Raw genomic sequence first — 18359 nt, forward strand, 5'->3', positions numbered from 1 at the left:
TATGTTTTCCAGAATCCTCCTAGTTCAAACTCTAGCTTCCCAGAGTCCTCGTCCAGCACTCAGATCACAACAATACAATGGTACTCACTGCCCTTCATAGAGTCATCAAAGGTCAACATTGACTTGACAGCAATTAACAAAATGCTATCAGGATGGCCAAAGTGGAGGGCTTCCTTGCAGTTCCCTCTTTAAAAGGCGAGGTAGGAAATGGGGCACAGACTCAATCCCAAACTTTAGCAATGGGTTTTTTCAAATAGACACTTCCCAGAATCTATCACATTCCTAGTTACACTGGATAAGGAGCTTCAAGATTTGGTTAAAGCCCTATTATACCCATGTGACTTTTGAACTAGTTATCATTTCTTTTATTTCTATCCTGTCTTTCTCCCAAAACTGATGGTTCAGAGTGTGATTAGTGAACCAATACCATAAAGGCCAGGCCTGGAAGAAAAAGAGCCCTCCTCCAACCACCATCTTGAGGGGGAGAGAGGCCTTGCAATTTTTTTTTATTTTTTTTTTTTTGTATTGTATTGCAATTTTAATGTACACCGCTATGATCAATGCGGAATAGCGGTCTATAAATAAAAATTATTATTATTATTATTATTATTATTATTATAAAAAACCATGAAAAATTCTAATACTGAAACATAAATGTATTATCGTGTTAAAACATAACAGCCAGTCTGCACTGGCCATTAAGTCCAGACCTTTATGGATTGTCCACAATGGCAGCTGCACACCCCAGGCCAAATCTGGTGTGATTGTGATTATCTGCACAAGCCAGCTGGGCCAATATTGCATTGGCATGGCTGGCCCCTCCTCCATCCTCAGAGCCATCTTCCCTCTCAGAGTCCTTACCTACAGAAGATTTGCGGACAGGCCACCTGGCATGTCATCACTTCTCTAGTGGATGAGTTTGCCCATGCAACCAATGAGGAGCTGAAGCAGTGTTTTGGGGAAACACCAGGTCTTTCCACAACTTTGCTGTCTCCAGAGCAAAGTCGACTTAACCTGGGAAACTTGCAGTATTTCACTAGGAGTTGCTATACATCATGGAAGCAGATAGCACTGGTGTCAGGGTGAATGCAGGGTTTTTCGACCATGCAGAAAAGGCCCTAGTTATAAGCCATTTAACAGCACATCAGGGATGGAAATATAGTGTCATATCTCCTACTAAAAGCCCTTTCCTTCTCAGTTAGTCTGTTGCCAAAAGCCTGCTTGAATAAAATGTGGGGGGGGGGGGGGGGAGGTGGAAGGACAACAGGGAACAACACAGCCTGCTATCCCTTGTCTTCACCAAATGTACCTGTGTCGGTGGCAGGAACAAAAGAAGGATCTCCTGAAGACCTTAAAACCCAGGCAACCTCATATGGGAAAATAGAGCCATGCAACTAGTCTAATGGATATGTTACCACTGTGAGAAATACACCTACAAATCTCACTGGAAACAACAGCAAAGGGTTTTCCCCTAAATCCAATGCTTTATCCCAATTTGAATATGCTCATTGTCCTATAGTGACATACACCTGAATAAATCATGCTACCAAGTGGGCCAAATTATTTACCATAGGGCAACAGATGTATTGTGTTGACAGAGCCAGAAGTGCAGCTGCACATACAGCAATATTATGCATTGCAGTAGCATGTCATGCATGTTGTGCATTGCAGTTTTGCATCATGCATTGAGGTTGCACATTGCACAGTGGTGTCCAGCCATTGACAGGCTGCACAATGTCAAAATTCTGCATGGGAGCTGTGTAGTACAGATGTGGAGTATCTCCACATGCAGATATTTACACTATGCTGATTGGGTGTTTGATTGCAGCCAGTGATTGCATAGAATTTTATGTGAGTGATGAATTGGGACTAACAGTTGAATGTAGGCTCTTACTTTTACTTCTTTCTGTTGTTTTTCCTCCTATCTCAGTTTGACCACATACTGAAAAGGTTTTAAGGTGCCTCAGCTGACCTTACTTGTGTGCTACCTTGAGAAGCCAGGATATAGAGTGCCATAGAAATGTTTTAATTAATAAACAAATATGAAAATTGTCCTGACAGTGGTGCATCTTCTATAGCCCAATGAAAGCATGAGATTTATGGGTGGCATTGGACTACACCTCCCAGTTGCACAAGCTAACATAGCTAAAGGTGAAAAATACTGGAAGCTATAGTCTAATGACATATCAACAACCATTTGATTCCCATTCCTTGCCTAGTGTAGCAGAATGATATTATCATCTCACTGTGTCCAGTCATGTTTTCTGGTATATAAATATTTTGACCATCAGCAGAACAAGGTGTGAAATTTTACTGGTCTCATGAAACCCCAAACTTTGCTTTACATGTTCTTCTTGTTTTTTTCTCTTGTGTTCACAGTGCACTATTCCCTGGCCAATATAATCTGGTATTTGGTGCCTATCAGCTCTCAGACCTCTCCAACAATGTGGACATCACCTATGTGAGAAACATTATCCTCCATCCTGCCTACAATGGTAAAGCTGGCTCCAGAGGGGATATCGCTTTAATTCAACTCCCGTCTCCTGTGAATTTCACCAACAACATCCTCCCAGTTTGTCTGCCAGAATCATCTGCAAACTTCTATACAAACAACAATTGCTGGGTCACTGGATGGGGAGATATACAGTCTGGAGGTGAGAAATGTTCTTTGTGGCGTCCATTCAATCTCTGTTGACTTTTGTGGTATTTCTATATACAGTCCTTTACAGGGGAGAGGGAAAATTCAACTCCTTTGCCCAAGGGTCTTAAGTAGGTGGAAGAGGCATGTGGCTTGAACCTTACCAAGGCCTCCAGATTAGCCCCTAGCCATTGCCTCCTTTATAGGAGGGGAATTTGCTTGATAATTGAGAATCAAACCAGATAAATCAGATAAATGCCTCAGCAATCAAATTTGCAAATTAAGGCGGGTTATAGACCGCCCATTTGGGGTGGGCTGCACCCACCTCTTTCCCCAGTGTATCGGGGCCTCAGCTGTTAGAACGGCAGCCGCTGAGGCCCCGATCCGCTGCTTTTCAGGCTGCGGGGAAGCGGCAAAACGCCGCTTCCCCGCAGCCCCAAGGACACCCCGCGGCGGCGGGGAGAAGGAGAAAGGGGCTGCTTGGCCCCTTTCTCCCTTGCTTCACTGGGTGCAGCCGTCTGAAGGCTGTGCCCAGCGAAGCAAAGTGGCGCCGCAAACCAGGAAGGAGCTCTGAAACGGAGCTCCTTTCTGGTTCGCGCTAAGGGCGCCCTAGGCGCCCTGGCGCGGAGCGAGGACATCACGTCTGCGCCGCCCCATATACAAGCAGCGCAGATGTGACGTCCTCATGACGGCGGCCGTCTGGAATGGCCGCCGTCATTTTTTACGCGCAGAGCGCGTATTAGGGTTAGGGAGGTGCGGAAGCACCGCACCTCCCTAACCCTAGTATGCGCTCCGCGTGTACTTTCATGGCGGTCTGTAACCCGCCTCTGTCTTCAGTTACCTTCTGGTGGCCAATCACAGATCATATGAAAGTAAGGAAAATCATATGCTATGACAAACAGATGTCTTTTACCACTTAGGAAGCACAGCTTCTAAAAATGTGTTGATTGTACTGTTTAGTTTGACCCTTAACTGTTGTAACTTGACAGTTATAGTGAGGATACTCAAGTTAGGGCTGAAACAGACCACCCTAAAGGGGCGGCTTGAAGCCACCTCTGAGAGAGCCGGTTGGGGCTGCAGCAACTGCATGTTGCGGATCCCATCCACCTTTTTGCCAGCCTATAAAAATGCTGCTCTTTTTTGAGCTGGCAAAAAGCCAGCTTTTCTCACCTCACTTTGGCGGTACAATGTTCCTAGACATGTAAATGCCACACCACCAGAGTGCCTTGAAGCCAGCTGCCGTGTGGGCAGCCAGGCAGCATGAAGCCAGCTTCTGGGCACCTTGGAGGCATGTATTGTGCATACTCCATGCCCCCAAGCTGGCTGGAAACTAGCTTTTCATACCACTCTGTACCGGCTCTTGGTCTATCAAGACAAGAAGAGCAGTGAAAACATCTCATCAAAGACTAAGAGGTTTCCTTTGGGGTAGCCTACACCTGACGAAGTGGGCTGTAGTCAATGTTTCAAATAAGCATATTAGTCTTTAGGATACCACTGGACTCTGCTTTAAAATTATAGTAAAGCCATAAAACACAGTTACTATACATCATTTCTCATTAAACAGTCACAGTCATCATATAATATTACTATACTTTCATTACTGGCAAAAAGAATTCATTGCAACTCTTTGTGGCTAGTTGGGTATGGAAATGCCTCTGAACATACTCAGTGTTTTTACAGTTAGACACTAAGGCGCTTTACAGACCTCCCAAAAGGGCGGTCTCCCATCGCCCTCATTTGCTGCACGGAGGAGCCTCAGTGCCCAAACCACACGACTCCTCCGCACAACAAAAAGAAGCCGCAAATAGCGGCTTCTTTTTGAGGCGCCATTATGATGCCGCAAAGCACCATTGGCGCACTTGCAGCATCATAATGTCACCGAGACATGTGGACACTAAGTGTCTGCTACGTCAAAATGGCGTCGCCCATGTAGAATGGGCGCCGCCATTTTGTACATGCTCGACGCGTACTAGGGTTAGGGGCATCCAGAAAGGATGCCCCTTCCTAATCCTAGTACGTGCCGAGTACGTATTTTTTGGCAGTCTAGAACCCGCCTAAGAACCTTGTCACATTACAAAAGTAAGATGAGAGGCAGCAAGATAGAAGCGGACTTCTGTTTCCTCTTTGTGTGATGTCCCTTGGGAAGGTAGTGGCCATAAAGTGTGCCTTTTGCCAAATGGATTTTTCCAGTGTGATAGTAAGTGCCCTGATCATGTAGCCCCTGAAGTAGGCCTTTTCTCATACAGACCACAAAGGCATTGGTGTACTGTAAAAGGAATAAACAGTTGACCATCGAAGAGGTCATTCACACATAATTCTTTTTATCTCAAGTATAAAAATAATCTCACTCACGCATTCCAGGTTTGTTTTTCACACTATGGAACTGCATCTCTGGGAGTTCAGTTGCTCACTCATTTCAGCACTCGAATAAAGATGGAGTTAATGATGTGAATGTATTTGAAGCACCTTCAAGGCATACAGTGTTTTATCCCAGTTTATCCCAGATCTATTTGCATTGGTTATTTACATAGCCAAGAAGTTGAGGAGATTATCACATGAAGCTCCCCACCTCATGCTGTTGCAGTTTTTTAAATACCCGAAACAGCAACAATTCTTATCATGCTACTGCACAATTGTGAATTGATAACAGGTTGGTGATGTATCTTAATGCACTACTGTTCCCTTCACTTGTCAGCTGAGAATTATCAAGAGCAGTTGCCTCAGATCAGGTGCTGGGGAGAAGGATAGCCATTTTTCAAAAAGCAATCCAGCAATCTCTTCCCAGTTTTTGGCACACAGAAAGAGCTCTGCATCCTTTCAGAAACTTTATCTTCCTCCCTATCCTTTTCTCTGCAGCCACACTAGCCTTTTTGTGCCTGTAACTGGGATGGGCTGCTGGGTTGCTTTTTGACCGACTTCTTCCACCTTCTCAACCTCCAACAGCTCAGGCACCATGAAGAACTATCAAGAGCAATCACTCCAGATCAGATGGTGGGGAGAGGAGGGAGACTATGGAATTGGTTTTGCCAGTTTTAGGCACAGAGAGGCCAGCCTGTCTCACTTGGGACAAAAGGGAGTGTCGGGGGAGGAAATAAAGCTTCTGAAAGGGTGTAGAGCTCTTTCTCTGTGCCTGAAACCAGGAAAGGGTTGTTGGATTGCTTTCTGACAGACGGCTTAACAGTGGGAATGACAACTATTAACGGGATTTTCCTGTTCTTTGAAAGCTGTGGGAGAAGTACAGATTGGCTGCAGGATGCCTACTTCCCTGGCACAATTCAGTGCGGTAGGATCCTGCCATTATAGAGAACATCCTACTTCTATACCAGAATTGAAGGTTCATGCGATCATCTCCTGAATCTTTTAGAAAATGGACATCAGTTATCCTGGATTAACTGGTTTTTTGGCGCACACACACACACCAAAAAAAACCTGAATCAGATGCATTTGAAATGCATATGAACAACAAAGATTCAATCCAGATTCTACAAGGATTATTTTCACCATCTGGATAACCCTTTAAAGCATGTAGAACTTCTCTCCTTATAGTTTCTTCTATCAGTTATGGCAACAAGTTCTGGAGATGGGGGAAATGTTGTGAAAATGCCCAGAGTGTATTGAGTGTGTTTCTACTGAGTGCTTACTTGCTAATAATATGGACGCCCACTATGTATGCGTCAAAGGTCTCCTGTCACTGAGCTTTACTAAAGTACTTTGTTTCTCTCTCCTCCAGTGGCATTAGAAAAGCCAAGGACCCTCCAGGAAGTGAATGTGCCCCTCATCAACCAAGGAATCTGCAACATACTTTATAATAATGCTCCAGTTGAACATATGACCTGGAATCCCATCAAGCCTGATATGTTCTGCGCTGGTTATGCAGAAGGTGGTAAGGATTCCTGCCAGGTAAGAAGCTCCATCACCTATTCTTCATACAGCCATTGTCTGCAATGGGATAACTGCCTCCTTTAACTTGTTCAGGAGCCCTTTTGCACTACACAGTTATGCCATTTCGACTGCCATAGCAATATTCTATGGAATCCTGAGACTTGCAGTTTGGGGAAGGGCATTTAGAACTCAAAGCCAGACAGCTCTACGACTTTCAGAATTCCATAGAAAGTTGCCATGGCATTTAAAGAAGAATCATAGTGCTAGGTTTTAGAGTGGCCATGTGCAAAAGAAGACAAGGCTATGCAACTTTAATTAAAGAAAAATTTCAGCAAGTGCCAAAATGTTAGCATGACTCTTAAAAATATAGGAGGCCTGTCTTCTTCTGTGTCTTTTGCAACCATATTTTATCCATAAGAACTCACAATGTAGGGCTGTGCTCCTGTCAACAGCAAGATTGTCAGAATGTGGATCCCTTCTGTTTGTTTGGACAGAATCAGATTTAAAATTAGTACTCTGAGCCGAAAACATGTCTATTGCATTTATTTTTCAATCCTTTCCATCTAAACTGATGGGAGGGGGAACACTTGCTTTTTAAAAAGAAATCAAAAGAACCTATTTATTTATTTATTTATTATAGCAATAATTTTAAAAGATTAAAAATACAGTTGACCCTCTGTTGTTGTGGGTGATTTGTTTCGGAACCACCACCACCATGAAAACGGAGGCCCACGCATATCCAAGCCCCATAGGCTTGAACAGAATGCATGCCTGTGAGTGAGCGTGCACAAGGCACGCACCGCTGAAGCATGCCCCATTGGAAATAGCAGTCATCGCCCCTCTGTGAATATTCAAGGTCACAGGTCAACTATAAACTGAATCGTTTATCAATTAAAAAGTAGCACATTCAAAACTGGTTCAAACAATATTATATAATGCAACCATAACACATGTGCAGCCTGTGAAAAATCAGTTTGGCCCAAACATTTACAGGTGGAATGCAAAATTCTTGTGCCTATTTTATATATAGGGTGGCCAAGAGATCTGTGTATATGAGAGATGCATGAGAGTATATTCTTCCAATTCACTAGTCAGTTCCAACAACAACATCTGTTTTCTAGTTATTTTTATAGTTACTTTTAAGGCACATTTTCCAGATGTATTTTTATAAGAATTTTTTGAAATTCCATTCTCTTATCAATCCTCTGCACCACCCCCTACAGAAAAGGTAGTGGAAAGTAATTTTAAAAAGCAACAAGCAACACAAGTAATATGATGATGATTACTTTTATTACATTGCAAAAAAGCAAGAACAATCTGTTACTTCATAAACACTGTAATAAGAAAACAAAACAAAACTAGTTTTCAGTGGGTTCATCCAAAAGGAGGGAAAGCCTCTGGAACTATCCAGATTTTCCCATTCTTTTTGTTTTGATTATCAACTCCATATCTCCCCAGCTTTGCATCCTAACTCTTGAAATACCTGGGTTTCTCTCCCCCCCCCCCCTTATGTTCTTACTTCTCCCCTTCCCAATGATCACTTGTCACATCTAGACTTTGGCAACATTTCAGAAACTGACTTTCACCAATTTCCACTGAATCCTTTTTCATTATATATTATTCAGGAGTTAAAGTGTTAAATAATAGCAGTGTTTTACTGAAGGTGGCCATCTTGGTGTCTCCTGGGTCATAAATAATAATAATAATAATAATAATAATAATAATAATTTATATTCATATATATATATATATATATATATATATATATATTCTGCCTTTTCCTTGTGGAATCAAGGCGGATTACAAGCAAAGGTAACAAAACATTGCAGTATAATCCAATAGCAATCTGAACGTAATCATGGGGTTTAACGTTATTGCATGATAGACTACCACACACAATTTTGGGCAATGGGAAGTCAGTCCAAATGCAATCATAGGGTTTCACGTTATTGCGTGATAGACTACCACGGGCAATGGCAAGCTATTTTCGTAGGTCCAAGGCAAACAAGGGTTCAAGGAAACAAGAAGCCAGTGTTCACAGCAATCACCAATAATTGCTGGCAAAGGGTCAACGTTCCCCAGCTGCTTCAATGCGAGATGCCCTCTCTTGTGCCAGCTGTGGCTTATTAGCAGCTTGCCTCTCTGCAAGCCTCCTGGATCGACGCATGCAAGAACTCTCAGCTCTTCGCTGCCTAAAGGAAGGAACCTCCAGGCTTGTTTCTTCCCCAGAGTCACCACTAGGCTGCTGAGCCTCAGGAGGGATCCCCACAGAGCTAGGACCTGGCTGAGCTTCAACCCCTGGGGCTGAGAGATCAGGGCTGGGGTCTGGCAGGGCAGGATTAGGACCTGGTATAGCCTCTATCTCCTCTTGCATTTGAGGAGCCACGGCCTCCTCCGAGTCCTCCGAGTCCTGCTCTTGGCTGGCCATGACACAAAACAACAATCAGTTATCAATGACATATTTAAAATAGTTAAACTCTGGGCCGGTGCAGCCAGGGGTTCTGCGGGCATTGGAGCCAGCATAAAATACTCTGCCGCTCTCCTTCACATTCTTTTCAGGGCTGGTCCGGAAAGAAGAAGAAAAAACCAGGAGCCGGCATTTTGAAAGTGCTGCTCTCTGAGGGCTTATCCCAGTAGTTGCCTCAGGTCTGCTGGGCTTCAGGTGGTCCAGAGCAAGAGAACTGGACAGGAGAAGACAGCCTCTGCCCTACAGTCCTTCCGAAGGCCACTGGGCTTAATCAAAATTCACCCTCCTCACTGCCTCTGCTCTTCCCAGCTCAGATGGAATTAGGGGGCTGTCAGTTGATGTCCTATCCGGTTCCTTCGGCATCTTAGGCTGCAGCTGCCAGATGTTATAGGCTGGAGAGAATGAGGGAGAGGTGCCTTTTGAGCCCTTTCTCCTTCGGCATCTCAGGCTGTAGCTGCCAGATCTTATGGACCAGGAATAAAAACATGGAGAAAATTTCCCCCATACTCCCCAGAAAGCAATTTCCTTTTAGGAAAAATGGTCCCTGGAAGTCCTTGGGTGGGGCACAAAAGCAGTTCTGTGCGGCACATGTGGCCACTAGCCACACTTTGCCCACCTGTGAGGAATGCCATTATATTTAACAAATTCCATCCCAACTATATTGAAGAAGTGGCTGAGCTAATATTAAGCCTGATTCATGCAACCTCACTGAGTACAGCACTGCAAGTCTGACATTAAGAATACTTGCAACTGGCATGTCTTATCAGCCACCATTTTCTTCTGCAGGGTGACTCCGGGGGACCTTTGGTTTGCAAAGTTCAAGAAGGATGGACTCAGGCTGGGATTGTGAGTTGGGGAATAGGCTGTGGCCAGCGCTACCTCCCTGGTGTCTACACTTCAGTGTCTTACTATGCCAACTGGATTGATGATATAATGCATGGTAGAAATACAAATAGTGGTTCAGAAAATGATGGACCAGAAAATAATGGGTCACAAAACATACCTCTTGTAGCCATCTTTATTCTTACTCCCTTGCTGGCCCTCTTGTGAGATGCCCAAACTCTCCAACCTCTGTTTCACCTCTCACTGCATGGAATAGGAACATTGGTTGGGCCCTGGTTTAAATATGGCACAATAATTAGGTGGAAGGAATCAGGGGACCTTCCCCAGTTCTTCAGTCTGATGACCTGAGATGCATCTGCATCACCAGTTTCAACTGCAGGACTCACTTCCATGATTTGACTGTGGTTTAAGTGCCCCTCCTCTAAACTCTGAAACCAGTGACTTGGAGAAAAATGCTGGTGGTGAATCATAATGCTCAGGATGTTTTACATAACACAGTACTGTTTTAGTGTCCATAGTCAAAATGTGAAAAATATTAATAATAATCTCTGATATGTTTAATTTATCTACCAAGCCCCTGTCAATGCATTTTAATAAAGTGACAAACAATTAATTTCTTCTTTTGAATCAGTTTTTTTTTTACAATATGTGATTTTCCAGATACAAAAAGATTCATTTGTCTTTAACATATAGAGCATTTAGCAGAGATTTATATCACCTAGAAGATACATTTAGAGCCAGTATGGTGTAATAGTAGGAGCATTTAGACTAGGAAAATTATCAGACAGAGGATAAGGATGGGAGCAAAACAGATTGCTCCCATCCTTATCCCATCCCAATGGAGTTCCCATTAATACCAGGTTCATTACATTTCACAGACAGGAGAAGAACGGGATAAGTGTGGGGTGTGTGATAATCTTTCCCCCAATCGTGCAAATGGGACAGGAGCAACCCACTTTGCTCCCGGCCTATCACTCTGTCTGATCATCTATCCAAACTCAAGAAGACAAGGGTTCAAAACTCTGCTTGGCCATGAATACCTACAGTGTGGTCTTAGGCAAGTCACACTCTCTCAGCCTCAGAGAAAGTCAAAGGAAAACCTTATGAACAAATCTTGCCAAGAAAACTCCACAGCAGGTTCACCTTAGGTCAGAAACAACTTGAAGGCACACAATAACATAACAGAAGACATGCTGTAGGTCACGAAAAGTACAACAAAGCTGAAGAGAAAACTAGCATGTGTAACTCTTACCCATGTTTGACAGGGAGAGTACTTGTACTAAGTGAGTCCTGCAGTATTTCCTAATCCCATAGGAATTCCAATAATTTGATTCAAGAAAAGCATCAGCTTTGCATGTCCTTATATTTCCTGAACCACTGAGAATTCCAGTGTTCTCCCTCCCTAAATTCCCTAAATAGGACTAACCTACTGATGATGAGAATGTGCAATTTTTCTTTCTTGACAAAATTGCTAGTTTTAAAAATTACACTAGCAGTTACCAACAGATACCCCAATAACAAAAAGATCAGCATGATCATCAATATGTAAGTATGACTGATCATTCTGGTCATGATCTTGTCCTTCACACTTGTCTGGCATCCATCAAGTGGCACCAGACAAGACCTTTATGAGCTGAAATGTACAGGAAGACTGTTAGGTTCATGAACAGGTCTGTAATTCCTGTAATTCTCAATCAAAAGGAAATGACTATTCCCCAAAAGGCAGAGAGAACCCAGGAGTCTTGCCAAGGGTAAGGAAGAAAATCTCAATGATTTAAGAGATGATCTATTCTTCTTTGGCCCAAGTTGGCTCTCAAAGAAGGAACACAGGCTTGATGGCAATGACTGTAGCCAGAATGACATGTTCTCTTCATAATTAATACACACACACATATACACCAAGGCATTTTCCCATCCTAACATTTAGTATTTTCCACTTGACATTTAGTATTTCTCAATCAAAACCTGGAACAGTTACCTTTTAGGTCAGAGTTTACATAATCTTACCCCTTCCAGAAAAGTGTGGGCAGCAAGATTTAGAACTGCAAGAAGAAATAAATTATAATAGTGTAAGATGTGAGGTAGATTATTAGCTAAGATAAAGACATTCATTGCATTGCATTTGAAGAATTTAAACAGAATCCAGAGATGACAGATGTTCTGTCAAGTGAGAAGACTACTGATCCCTAGATCAGTGCTGCTAAAAACGGCAGCAAAGACCTAACATCTAACTAAGTGATTTTCTCTTCATGGTTTACATATTTAAGCTCATATTCTCTATATCTGTAAAGCTCATTGTTAGGTAGCATCTACTGCATTATAAAATACAGTCAGTTGTAAGCAATCTGATTTAGTCTGTACACCAAAATATCCTTTCTTTTCCATCCTTTGCATGACCATCTGACAAACATAGCAACCCTTGGGAACACAGTACAATAAAATGCTTTGCTCTGTTACTTTTCTGGTAAACTGGTGAGTCTAGTGTATATTGCCCTTTAATTAAAAGATTAAAATCCAACAAGAACAATTCAGAACTTCAGTTGCCTGAAGCACAAAGAACTGAAAAAAACCTTTCAAGTGAAACCTTGGGAAACTTAGGTCATCCTTGCTCCTTCATTTCAGAGAGATTGGTTCAATTTCATGGGTGTCAAAACAGGAATTGGACATTGGTGTTATTGCCAATTCCTGGAATTTTTTAAAAAAAGGTTATGTGGGGAGAAGAAATTCTGATTAGGTGTCAGAACAGAATTTAGGTTTTCGGGCTGGTTTCACAGAAAGGTGTCCAGCAGTTTCTGGCATATTTATAAGCAGATTGCATTGAAAAAATTCTGTTCACATGGACCCTGTCTGCACAGGCCAAATAAACTGGACTCCCTGTGTCCTCCCTACAGGGAGTCCAGACGAAACCCCATTTCTGTTGCATGCAGACCAGATAATATCCAACACGTTCAGCACCAGAACTGGGCTTTACATCCCCACTTAACAGCATTTTAAAAAGTTACATTTTGCTCTGGATCTTCCAAGAAGATTCAGAGCCCTCCATTGTGACACTGGGCAGCTGTATAAAATGCAGCCGACTGAGCCACCAAGCGCATCTGTTGCTGCCACCAATCAAGGCACCCAGCCATGTGATCTGTCACTGGGCACTTCATTCTGACCTCAGAGCAAAGTGATCCAAGCACTGGTATCACTAGGTCTAGCATCACCTGGTGCAGTATCTCACATACCACACCATGCAGAAATCTTTAGTAATGTTTCTTGTACTAATGTTACTCATAAATGATGATTCCCATATATCACTGAGTGTAGTGGTAAAAGTTGTGATATAAAAGAACTAGCAAAATTAAAATTAGACTTTAAATTATAGTATCACATGCTCAGTCTAAACTGATTTACCATGTACATAGTTTCATGTGGTTCAAGTGAAAATTTGGTACGGTGATTTTAAAAAATTTTAATAGATTTTTTTTTAAAAGAATACTTTTTAAAATAAAATATATTTAAAAATTAAAGTTAAATTTAAAAAAAAATCTGGGGCCTTTCCTTTCTCCTCCCACTGAGCCTCACCCCACTCACACCATCTCTTCAGTCTTCATAAAGGGACACAGGTGAATGCCACAGTCTGTTTCTGCCCAAAGGCAGATGTTTAGAAAACAGCTTTGTCACCCCTTCGGGTGCCAGCTGTTGCAGTCTACACTCCCCCCACATCCCCTAATGATGTCACTAGACCCATGATGGCAGCAGACACATCAGGTGGCTCAGCAGAATGCATGTGCAATCAGCCTCCCAGCATCAGAATGGTGAACCTTTACAACAAGGGAGGGCTCTTTCACACAGAGGAGGCAAGCTTCATTAAACCATGATTAAATCATGCTAATAGCATGATCGGGGGGAAGATTATCTCCCATTTGTGTCCCATGCATAAACAGTAATGGATAAGTCATAGGATAATAATGAGTGTTTCTGGGATTCTGCATGCAGTTTTTCTTCTTGCCTGGAGCTGAGCCCACCAAAACTGGTGTATTTGCACCCGTTGTCTCGCACCTGGAGATATTGTCCCACAAAAACTGGGACGTTAAATCTGGCAACCCTATCTTCAGTGCTGGTACCATTCCCTCACATGACTGTTGTCAGGAACTCATCAGAGCCATGTAGTCAATGCTGGCATATAACAGAGTATAACTGGCAAATTCAGAAACATGGTTCACAGCCCTCAGTAGAGATAACAGCAACTGGATGTCTTCCAGGAACTGAAGGAATGCAGGAATCTCCGGGGACTCTCAGCAACCGATGCCAGGCTTCAGCTGATTAACAACCAGACAAGCCAAGTCTCCCGAAGTGCTATCTTTATTTACATAGTGCTATCCAAATCACCAACGCTATAATACAGATCACACAAATACCAACTCCTACTACAAGCCACAAGCAATTACTGGAAGCCCTTGAGTTTATATAGCCTTCAGACCATGCGGTCTCCCAAACTCAATCACTTCCTGTTCCACACTCTAAAGTGTCCTCCTGTGCAATCCAGACACAAATTTCATCATCCAGGTTTAGTGCACGCAGGCACCGGAGTGTCCTTGAGCCTATGAGCATCAGCTGGAGCCTGTGCATGATCAGCCTTGTCCTTCCCAGTGCTGGATGCTCATGGTCAGACACACATACATCTAAGCATTTCCCAGTGTGCTGACTTTAACCCTTTGACAACTGTGCACATGCAAATGCAGACACATGCACACATAGCCTCTGACTGAATGTTCCCCAACATCTAGATTAAGAGAAATAATAGTGCCACTCTATTCTGCTTTGGTCAGGCCCCACCTGGAATACTGTGTCCAGTTCTTGGCACCACAATTCAAAAAGGATGTTGAGAAACTGGAGTGTGTCCAAAGGAAGGTGACTAAAATGGTGAAGGGCCTGGAAACCATGCCCTATTAGACACAACTTAGGGAGCTGGGAATGTTTAGCCTGGAGAAGAGGAGGTTAAGAAGTGATATGATAGCTCTGTTTAAATATTTGAAGGGATGCCATACTGAGGAAGGAGCAAGCTTGTTTTCTGCTGCTCCAGAGAACACAATCCGGAACAATGGATACAAGCTCCAGGAAAAGAGATTCCATCTCAACATTAGGAGGAACTTCCTGACAGTAAGAGCTGTTCAACAGTGGAACAAACTCCCTCGGAGTGTAGTGGAGTCTCCTTCCTTGGAGGTCTTTAAGCAGAGGCTTGATGGCCATCTGTCAGGGATGCTTTGATTGAGAGTCCTGCATGGCAGGGAGTTGGACTGGATGGCCCTTGCAGTCTCTTCCAACTCTACAATCCTATGATTCTATGAACATGGCAGTGGCAGAAGCAACTCTTGTAACAGCCCTGCTCATGTGCTCCTGAGAGAGAATGAGGCAGGGTGGCATGGTTCATTCACAGTGATATGAATGTCCACTGAAGCCAAGCATCTGCATAGGTGGGAGGACTGGGGGAAATGAATATCTGCTGATTTTTCTGGTTCACCACCACCATCATCACCATCGTTGCTCAGGTCCAATAGATATTGAAATCAAGAGCTGGGTTCTGCATTGATCTCACCTTATTCTCAGAAGAGACTGCTAGAGGATGATGAGCTGCCACCATCCTCCTCCTCATTCTTCCCCCTTCTTCCTTCCATTCTAAGGGGGACAACTGGCAGTCCTGTTTGATTGGTGGCCCAGAAAACTTCCCCTTCCCACATTAGCCAACTCTGTGCTTACCTTGGGTACATATCCAGGAGTAGCTGTGTTGGGTTCTGTGGATTTTGGATGTTATTGTACTTACCTTGGGTGTTTGCCTATGTGTATTGGGCAGCAGAAGTACATAAACTTAGATTTTTCATGTGTACTAGAGCAAGGAGGAGTTTTTGTCTGCTATCATTGCAGATTTTCTGGAAGGAGGAGGGAGGTTTCCGTGATGTCGAGCACTGGTTCCCTTCTTATATCTGGGGATCCTAGATCTCAGCTCCTGAACCCACTTTTCTGGACATCAAGACAAGGGGAGGAATCTCAGGGTAACAACACTGTCCTGAAAATATTTTTTTTAAAAAAAACTGTTGGCTCTCTCTCATTGCTGCAGGTCACTTTAGAGCAGTTTCTGTTGACCCTCCAAAGACCTCATTTGTGTCATTTGTTACACTTAGGAGCTGTGCAGACCACCCCTGAATGGGTGGCCTGCAGTCACCTCTATCTTTGCATGATCGGGGCCTCAGCAACTGCACGCCACAACCTCGATCTAGCCTTTCCACAGCACAAAAAGGTAGCACAAAAAGCAGCTCCTTTTTGTGCCTTGGAAAGGGCACCGTAGCCACTGGCCCCGCAGCTTTACAGCACTCCTTTGGTGCTGTGTCATGTGGACGTAGCGCCAGAGGAGTGCAGTGATGCCATGTTGCCATGGTGGCAGAGTCAGGACATGCATTTTGTGGATGTCACACCCCAACTCCAGGCCCAGGCCAGCCTTTTTCAGGCTAAAAGTTTCAGGCTTAAAAGACTTACTAATTTTTCAGGCTAAATTGTAGTTTTTCATTTGGATGACATGCTCTGCACAGTTGTGACCAATGCTTAATGACCCATCAGGCACCACTTCTGTGACATTACCAGCCACTAACTAAAGGACTGCTGCCAGACTGCAGAAATAAAGCAGTTTGACATCATGTTAATATCCATGGCTCAATGTTATAAGATTCTAGAATTTGTAGATAGAGTATCAGAGCTCTCTGACATGGAAGTCTAAATATCTCACAAAACTACTAATCCCAGAATTGAGCATTGAGTCATGGTAGTTAAGTAGTGTCCAACTGCTTTAGGATTCTGGGAGACCTGGGTTTGAATCCCTGCTCAACTATGGAAACCCACTGGATGACCTTGGGCGTCACACTTTCACAGCCTAAGAGGAAGGCAACGACACACTTCCTCTGAATAAATTTTGCCAAGAACTCCTAAGGATGAGCTCACCAATATCCTCCTGATCTATGATTCTATAAGTGGGAGCAGACTGGAAGGCCCATAACAAAAACAACAAAATCCTGACACCAAATATCAGTTGATGTAGTGTATGCTTATTTGGCTGCTGTCATTCTCAGATAGTGCAGACTGGAATCTTGTGAAGAAAACCCTAGGATAGGGTCATCGTAAGTCAGAGCTGATTTGAAGGCACATAACAACAACCACCACCAAAACAACAGGTCCTGATGCTCAGTGCTTTTTCTGGACAATGCGAGTCCCTTTCCACATATGGAAAAGAGATTTGTGGGCAGTATTTTTCATGCTTTAATGAGATGCTTGCAAGCTGTAGTAAACTTTTAACTGTAATAAGTCCGTTTTAACTGTACTGCTACTTTTGCTCCAGTAAAAAAGGATAATCTCTGATGAAGTGCAACTCATTTCAGTTTGCATCAGAATGAAAAAGATAGTGTTTCTTTGTTCAAACCAGGAAGTGAATGTGTTTACTGTAAGCAATTGAGACATAAACCGTCCTAGAGAATGAGCTTGAGTTTTTATAACAAAGTGTGTTTTCCTCCCGCTTCATCACTGGAATCAACTGCCTTTCATGGAATATAATCTTTTCAGGTGAGTCCAGAAAGAGCAAGGTATAAAAGGCTATGGCTAGCATAAGATGCTAGGAAAGGGGAGCCACCATCAACATTGCAGAGAGGTTGGTAACACTGAATAGGGAGTGGCCAATGGGATGCAATCAGAGTTATGGTCAATACCTGTGCTTTATCTCATATGAGCTCCAACTACATAAAACAATGGACTCTACTGCTCTTCTGTATAAAAGTTAAACACCATCCACCTGCAAGTTGAATATTAAACAATCTAACTGCAGCAAAGCCAAGAAAGAGACCTGAAACCAGTTCTACAGATGTTTATGGCTGTAAGATGGGAGGAATGCAAAAGAGAGTAGCGTGGAAATTGTGAGAGGTTAGTTGTGCCTAGTGGTTAGAGCAACAGGGCCAGAGCAGTTCCAATGTGCCCAAGTGTCAGCTACTTTTGGGGGGGGGGGTACATCTGTTTGTTTTGCCACTGATCTCCAGCTAACCGACCTATTAAGATTTTCCCTATCTCTGTTGTATCCCATGAAATGTATGCTTGCTGTTTGTGATATTTTGTAATGGTCATTGTGCCTTATAGAAATAAACTGTTGTTGATACTTTTTTGTCCCTAGTTTGCTTTTGGGGAGTGATCATAGTTTTAGAATTCTGGTAACCTTGCTATTCTTCAAGGATCAGTGCCCTCCATGTGTAATTGAATTCTCTGGCCAGAAGGATGGGGAAATGCATCTAGTCCCTTTGTTGTTGTTGTGCGCCTTCAAGTCATTTCTGACTTAGGGTGACCATAAGGTGAACCTATCACATGGTTTTCTTGGCAAGTTTCTTCAGAGGGGGCTTGCCATTGCCATCATCTGAGGCTGAGAGAGTGTGACTTGCCCAAGTTCACCCAGTGGTTTACATGGCCAAGCCAGGATTGGAACTTTGTTCTCCAGACTCATAGCCCAATGCTCAAACC

The 18359-nt window shown here is 43.2% G+C and overlaps 1 protein-coding gene across 1 annotated transcript in view; it reads left to right on the top strand.

The window, feature by feature from the left end:
- LOC149303549 (transmembrane protease serine 9-like) overlaps window positions 1-10037 on the top strand; it is a 36665-nt gene extending 26628 nt beyond the window's left edge. The window contains exons 11-13 of the mRNA XM_089480785.1: window positions 2380-2654; window positions 6369-6538; window positions 9774-10037. Of these exons, the coding sequence (XP_089336911.1) occupies window positions 2380-2654; window positions 6369-6538; window positions 9774-10037 (709 nt within the window). The remainder of the gene's footprint in view (window positions 1-2379; window positions 2655-6368; window positions 6539-9773) is intronic.
- The last annotated feature ends 8322 nt before the right edge of the window (window positions 10038-18359 follow it).

Source organism: Sceloporus occidentalis, unplaced genomic scaffold (assembly GCF_023333645.1).
Source record: "Sceloporus occidentalis isolate IW3139 unplaced genomic scaffold, rSceOcc1.0.p SCAF_14, whole genome shotgun sequence".
NCBI classification, from domain to species: domain Eukaryota; kingdom Metazoa; phylum Chordata; class Lepidosauria; order Squamata; family Phrynosomatidae; genus Sceloporus; species Sceloporus occidentalis.